The sequence below is a fragment of the Aotus nancymaae genome, unplaced genomic scaffold, assembly GCF_030222135.1.
Source record: "Aotus nancymaae isolate 86718 unplaced genomic scaffold, 86718_ANA_hifiasm-v0.15.2.pri h1tg000210l, whole genome shotgun sequence".
Lineage (NCBI taxonomy): Eukaryota > Metazoa > Chordata > Mammalia > Primates > Aotidae > Aotus > Aotus nancymaae.
In genome coordinates this window covers 998,945-1,005,978 of record NW_026988625.1, presented here as the reverse complement: position 1 = coordinate 1,005,978, position 7,034 = coordinate 998,945, and the positions used below count along the sequence as shown (strand labels likewise).

Sequence of the window (7,034 nt, the reverse complement as noted above, 5' to 3'; positions counted from 1 at the left end):
GGCTCCGAGCTCTAGCCGCTTTCTAGTCCTTCAGAGCTGCTCTGCCACTGCACCACACAGGCCCCTGGCGAGTGCTCACCTTTCTAGTGGTGCAGTTGAGACTGCGCACCAGGACTCTGTCCATCTGGTCTCCAATCTACCCTCTTTCGCCACGCTCCACCCCCCCTTAGGTCTTGCCACTGAGGGTGGAGAGGGACTGGGGGCAGAAAATACTGGGGTAGGGGTGACAGGGCCTCCACTGGCCTAAGCCCCTGCCCCTACTTCATTCTTGGACTCTAGCTGACGGGATGGGGCTTGGAGAGGGCCCACATGACTGGCCTCTCAGCTCAGCCCCTGCCCACTATCTCTGTCGGTGCCTGGTGCTACGACTTACAGGACCCAAAGTGTGGTGAGGACAGTGTCATGTGAGGCTGTGTCCTGGGACCACCAGAGCACATGCCAGTGGTGCAAGAGTGGCCAAGAGACAGTCTGCACACTGCACTCTGTGGTCTCTGCAGGTTTCTGTCTGCAGTCCTCTGCCCCAGTGACTGGGCATCAAGTGCAAGTGCGTGACTGTCCCCCTGTGTGTGAGACTGGGTCTGCTGTGATCACCAGTCCTGAGTCAGTCAAGGCTGGTGTGCCTGTTGCTGTGGCCAGGTCAAACGCATGCATGTGATAGAGGTCCCAGTGTGGGTGTGCAGCTGTATGCCGGAGCCCCTTCTGCCTTCATCTCACCATGGGGCAGTCGACCTGCAGACTAGGTGGCTAGGTCAGATGCAGGGTGCAAGAGAAGGGGGGCACTGTGACCTGTTCAGGTGCAGGGAAGCAGAGAATGAGTGGTTTCCTGAGGCTGGGCTATTCTCTGGGTATATGGGGGCCGTGCTGCTGCACCCCCAGGCTGCCTGTCTGACTCCCACCCAACCCAGAGATGGCAGTCCTTGTTCCTACAGGCCCCACCCACCGGAAGAAGCTGGCCCCTGCCTGTGGGGGCCCAGGCCAGTCCCCCATCAACACTGACCTTCACAGGGGCTGGTGGATCTCTACCCTAGGGCCCTTCATCTTCCGAACCTACGACTCAGCACCTCTAGGTCCTTGGACCCCGGAGAATGACAGCCACACAGGTCAGCACCCTGCAGTCAGGACCCCTCCTAGGCAAGGACCAGGAGCCCCTACACATGGGAGCTGAGACACCCTACAGGGCCAAGAATCCTCCATAGGGGCTAGCTCCACAGGGAAGGAGCATTCTCACACAGCAGTCCAGACTCACCCTCTGCATAGGTGCCAGGCCCCACCCTACAAATCACAACCAGCCGTGGCCCCTGAGGACCAGTAGTCAGGCTCTCGAATGGGGCCAGGACCCCTGACCACACATAGCTGGGCTCAGAGCCCCACCCCCGGAGGGCTGCCCCATGCCCTCTTCCACGCCATGCTGTGTGTGGTAGTGGGGGCAGGGTTTCCCCTGCAGTCAGTGGAGCCCTGTTCTGACCAGCAGGAGCTCTGGACACCATGGGTCCCCTTCCACTGGGGAGCAGCCTGGCTTGAGGAGGGCCCTATGCTCCTGCCCTAATGGCACAAGGTGGGCAGGTGGTGGGGTAGAGAGGGTGCCATGTGCCTTCTAACCTTCAGGGCTACTCCGAATGGACACTGATTCTCAGAACCACCTGGAGATTCAGGGGCCTGGGCTGCTGTTGCCTGCCTGCTTCACACTGCTGCTGCACTTCCACTGCGGGGGCCTGAGGCGAGCAGGCTCGGAGCAAAGCCTGGACAGGCAGCGCCAGCCTATGGAGGTGGACTTGGGTTGGGTGGCCAGAGGGCCCCACAGAGGTGAGGGGGAGCAAAGTGGGGGCAGCCGGGTATCTCCCACCATCTGTGCCTCCCCCCAGATGCACACGGTCCACATGAACACAAAGTACCAGAACGTGGAGGTGGCGTCACACCACGCTGGTGGACTCACAGTGCTGGTAGTGAGGGCAAGGCTGTGACTCTACATATGTTTCCGAAAAAGGGGTCCATGGGGATCCCGGAAGTGGACAGGCTGGGCCTGCGGAGTCTGTGGGGGATCACTAGGGTCTATGGGATCTGTGGGGGGATGGGGTGGTGGGAGTGTATGGATCAGCAGGGTCAGTGGGGGTGAGAACCCTCCAGCCCATTTCCCAGATGCCAGATGCCCCGTGCCACTGGGAGCCTCCTGCTTAGATTCCCCCAGCAGAGTTCCCCCTTTAGAGGCCCCCACTCAGAACCCCTCCCATTTGGAGCCCCTCCCAGGAGCAGGACTGTAGCAACACCGATTTCTCCGCCTTTGTGTTGGGCCTGAAGAAGGTGTCTTCCGGCTTGGGGGGTTCTGGGGATGGCGTCAGCGGGGCACGAGGAGGCTGGTTTCAATCCCCCTCCCTCCCCCTCTGAGAGGAATCTGGAGAGGCCCGGGTTCTGATGAGGTAGGAGAGGGTCACTCAGAGGACTCCCACGGAACAGGCAGGCACACTGAGGCCTCAGTGGGATTAGGGCAGGAAATGCCCCTCTTGCAGTGGGGGACCATGCCGGGTCACACACACACCCCACACACACACATCACATTAAGGTTACCCTGTACATTGTTTATTTCACATGGAGGGTCACCCACGCTTGACAGAACCACAAGCTGAGCCCCAGGCCCATCAGAGCCCAGTGCTAGGGTTGCTAGGGAGGGGGAAGAGCAGGGTTGGTGGGTAGAAGGGGCTGCCGCAGGGACCGAGGCTCCAGGGGAGGCTCCATTTCCCAAGGCCAAGAGATGAGAAGCCGCTGGCTCCAGGTTCCGCTGCAGGCTCTCCTAGCTGGGTGGGTGCTGGGCACTGTGGAGGGCTGCCTGGTGTACTATGCCCCAGAGCCTCCCTGGGAGTTGGGCTGTGGAGTCTGCATAGAGGGTGACTCTGGAGAGGTGCTTGTGTCCAGGTGGCTGCCTGTGGGTCTAAGTAAAGGGGTGAGTATTCTTGGTGTCACTGTCCAAAGCAAAGCTGGGTCCACGGGACACGGACTAGGTCAGGCTCTGTGTCCAGGTGATGCTCTCCAGTGAGAGGGGGCCGCTGTCAGAGTGAGGCTGACCGGAGGTTGCTGTGCAGTTGGTGCCATGTGGAATGTGGTTACATACCGTTTAACACCGTCTTGAGGTACATCACTGTCTGCGTGTCTCAGCCACCCTGTGTCCCTGGGGTCTGTGGCCTTATGTGTGGGTGACACTGTTCCTGTGCATGGAGATCCTGCCTCCTCACTGAGATCTGGAAAGGAAAAGACCCTGCATGCAGTCAGCCCGGAGGAATGGGAGTCCTGGCTGTTTGTTCCTCTGGAGGCTGACCCAGCCCTGATCCCGACCCAAGGCCCAAAGGCCTAAAGGCCCAGCTCTAAGGTTCCAAGAGGCTCCACCCGGTTCTCCAGCCGGACTCAGTCTCCAGCAAGGACCCCGGCTGTCATCCACACTCCCCAGATGCACGTACCCCACCCTCCGCCCATCCCGCGCCCACCCCCTCTCGCCAGTACCAGAACCCTAGCTGGCGGCACCCGGGGACCCTTCTGGCTCAGAGCCGCCGTCCACGAGGGGAACCGAGCTGCTCACTTGCCCCGTCTTGGGAGTACCAGAGCCCCTCCAGCCAGCGGCGACGCCTTCCGCACCTTGCCTAGGCCGCCCTCCGTGCGGCCGCCCTCAGTCCCCGCCACCTTGCGGGGCCCCAGGCGGCACCAGCATCTTCTTGTGGTTCTTCCGGGCGGGGGCTCTGTGCGCTCCGCTGTCTGCTGGGCCGTCCGGGGCGTCGTCGGTGGGCCTGGAGGTGGCGACCAGGGCGCTCACGGTGCCAAGCGTCCGCAGCAGGGTGGGGCCGCGGGACGCAGCGCGGCGCTCGCGTCGGGCAGGCGGCGGTGGCGGTGGCGGTGGCGGAGGCAGCAGCGCGCGCAGGGCATCGAGCTCCGCTCGAAGCTCCGCGCGCAGCGCCTGGATCCCGGCGCCCAGTTCCGTGCGCACCGCCGCCAGGCCCTCCTGCAGCCGCCGCTCGCTCACCTCCAGGACCCCTGCTGGGTAGGTGGCCCCGCCGCGCGGCTCCCCACACACCAAGCACACGGAGCCGCGGCTGTGCGCACCGGTCCTCTCGTCCGCACCTGCCGCCCGGGCCCCAGTGCGCTCCACCAGCTTCAGCAACCGCGGCATCTCGGATCGCGCCTCCGCCTCCGCCTCCGCCCGGAGCTGGCCCGGCAGGCGAGCCAGGCGGCCCGAGGCTCGGGCTTCTTCATGGCCCAGCCCATTGGGCTGTGGCCCCGGGTCCCGCCGGCGGCCGGTGCCGCGCCGCAGAGCTTCAGTGACTCCGTACCCACTACGCGACTGGGCCCACGCGCAGCCGGGCTCCGCCATCCACACTGCCGCCTCCACCGCTGCCAGTGCCAGGAGCCCCAGGTTGCAGCCTAGCGACCGCTGGGGCCCGGGAGACACACCGTGGAGGGGGCCCCCGGGACAGCTGTGGGAACCACCAAAGCCCTGGGGGATCCGGCCTGGGGCGCAGGGAACCCCGGCAGGGCTGATCGCGGCGGTCCGGCTCCCAGGGGACCCTGGAGGACTAAAGACGTTGTGGGCAGGTCCCCACAAAGGGCATGGCCCAGTTTCTGGGCAGAGGTGACATAGAGCATCGCCAACCGAAGCCCAGGGACCAGCCCCCACAGACCCAAGTCAGGAACCGAGCTGACATTTTCCACTGGAAACTACTGTCTCCATCATAGTCAAGGGAAGGCCGGGGGTGGTCATGGGCTCCACAGCCCTCCTCAATGGCTCAGGGCCACCTCCTTCCATGTTGTCTAGGCCATTACCTCCTCACCCTGCCCCCAGTCCACACAGCTGAAGGAATCCATCCTAGTGGCATCTCCAGCCCCAAGCTGCCGCCTCCTCCATGCAAGCTCTTCAGGGTCTCCCTTATTCTCCAAGGCGCCGGCCTAGGGCCTCTGGAAATCCCTGCCCATCTTACGCTGGGTTTTTGTTTTGTTTTGTTTTGTTTTTATAAACAGGATCTTGCTGTGTTGCCCAGACTGGGGTGCAGTGGTGCAATCATAGCTCACTGCAGCCTCCACCTCCTGGGCTCAAATGAGCCTCCCACCTCAGCCTCCTGAGTCGATGAGACTACAAGTGTGCACCACCATGCCCCGCTAAATTTTTTAAAAAATTTTTGTAAACTGGGCACATTGGCTTACACCTGTAATCCCAGCACTTTGGGAGGCCGAGGTGGGTGGATCACCTCAGGTCAGGAGTTCAAGACCAGCCCGGCCAATGTGATAAAACCCCATCTCTACTAATAATACAAAAATTAGCTGGGCGTGGTGGCGCATGCCTGTAATCCCAGCTACTCCAAGGGCTGAGGCAGGAGAATTGCTTGAACCCGGGAGGCAGAAGTTGCAGTGAGCTGAGATCATGCCATTGCACTCCAGCCTGGACGACAACAGTGAAACTCCGTCAAAAAAAAAAAAAAATTTCTAGAGACAAGGTCTCACTGTGTTTCCCAGGTTGGTCTTGAACTCCTGGCCTCAAGTGATTCTCCTGTCTTGGCCTCCCAAAATGCTGGGATTACAGGCGTGAGCCACCATGTCCAACCCTGTCTGTCCTTAACTTCCTCTAACCCAACAGACTTCCTCGCCCCTCTGGGTCTTTCCATAGTTCCCCCAACCCTCATTTTTCTGGTGGCTCTCAATTCCCACTTGGGCCGGGAAATCTTCCTTGACCACCCCATCCCACACTGGGGACCTCGAGCCCCTCCCTCGCAACACCCTTCACAGTTGTATTTAAATGACTCTGTTTTCCATCCACCCACAGTGGGGTTTCTGAGCCCAGGGCTGGGTCATCTCTCCTGGACTGAGTGTGGCACTAAGTATGCTGAGTGCTAGTCTGCACAGAGGCCAGGCCCGCGTGGGCCCCAGGACACAGCTGTCAGTGGCTGTCTTGCCATGGAGTGAGGGGATGAATCGGCAGGGCTGGGATCTTCTTCCCTTTTACAGTAGGAGGCTGGGGAGAGGAGCTTGCCAGCCCATCCACCTCTGCAGCCTGGCATCTGAGGCCCTCATGGTATCCCTGCTGGCATGCCTGCCCCTGCAGCCCTTCCACCCTCTGTGGAGCGCTCACCGCTGCACCCCGTTCCTTCTCACCCCAGTGCCTTTGCATGAGCAGTGCCGCCTGTGGCCGTTGCAGGGCCCTAGGTATGGGCAGAGGGTAGTATCCCACACAGCCTGTGGTTCTCCCTGTACCCCCAGGGGCCAGTTAGCACTCTGGGTGCCCTGGACCCTGGGGCCTCCCTCAGCAAATTGTGGAGGGGGGCCTGGCACGAACACAGGCTGGTCTGGAATGGGACATGGCAAGACAGCCCCTGGAAGCTGTGTCCCCGGGGGCTGCAGGTCAGTGCATGTGTGCATGTGTGGGTGGGGAATTGAGGGGACCAGTAATGTTGTCCTCAAGCAGCTGCTGAGGAGAAGGCTGGGTCCCTCTAGTCATTGTTCATTCACTCGATCACTGCCTGCAGCCTGCCTCTCTGGAAGGTGCAGGAGGAGGTGAGAGTTCAGCACTCTGTCAACCTCTCAGACTCCCCCATTCCTGCTGAGTCACCTGTCCCCTGGGACCTCCAGCAGCTGGCTCTGCTGATCCCTAGAGCCTCATTGGCCATGCTTCCCATCCCCCCAGTCATTAAAACACTGCCAACAAAGGAGCCCTGGTTTCCTTCCCCAGCCCTGCTGGAGACTGGCTGTGTGACCCCAGGGGCTCTGCCCTTTCTGAGCCAAGCCTTCACGTGTGAAATGAAAATACCTCTGAGGTCCCCAGGAGGGGTAACAGGGAGGCCCGGGCAGTGAAGAAGGTGCAGGAGAGAGTCCAGATTTGGCAGAAAGAGCTGCTACTTTTGTGATCTCTGCCTGGAGGTTTATGGACAGGCTGGAAGATAAGGTGAGCCTTTGCAATGAGTCCAGATTAGGGCTTGTTCCTGCAGGGGCTACAGATGTGGGGGCTGGCTCTTGTGGCAGAGGGTCCCAAAGTCATGGGCATGGAGAAGATGGGTTGGTGGGAGCAA

The 7,034-nt window shown here is 61.3% G+C and overlaps 1 protein-coding gene and 1 long non-coding RNA gene across 5 annotated transcripts in view; one reads left to right on the top strand and one right to left on the bottom strand.

Moving 5' to 3' along the window:
* The window catches only part of LOC105726899 (uncharacterized), a 59,676-nt gene that overhangs the window by 43,779 nt on the left and 8,863 nt on the right, over positions 1 to 7,034 (top strand). The gene's annotated exons all lie outside the window — the stretch shown is intronic.
* On the bottom strand, positions 2,565 to 4,351 carry LOC135273041 (protein FAM246B-like). Of its 2 annotated transcripts, XR_010340930.1 has the most exons (3): positions 3,622 to 4,351; positions 3,104 to 3,230; positions 2,565 to 2,923 (listed from the first exon to the last, which is right to left on the bottom strand). XR_010340930.1 is itself a non-coding variant. In XM_064371883.1 (2 exons), the coding sequence occupies exon 1, from the start codon at positions 4,349 to 4,351 to the stop codon at positions 3,653 to 3,655; it is 699 nt and encodes a 232-aa protein (XP_064227953.1). In that variant the 3' UTR covers positions 2,565 to 3,230; positions 3,622 to 3,652. The 2 variants fall into 2 exon arrangements, 1 of the variants encoding a protein (XP_064227953.1); XM_064371883.1 differs by having other exon boundaries at positions 2,565 to 3,230.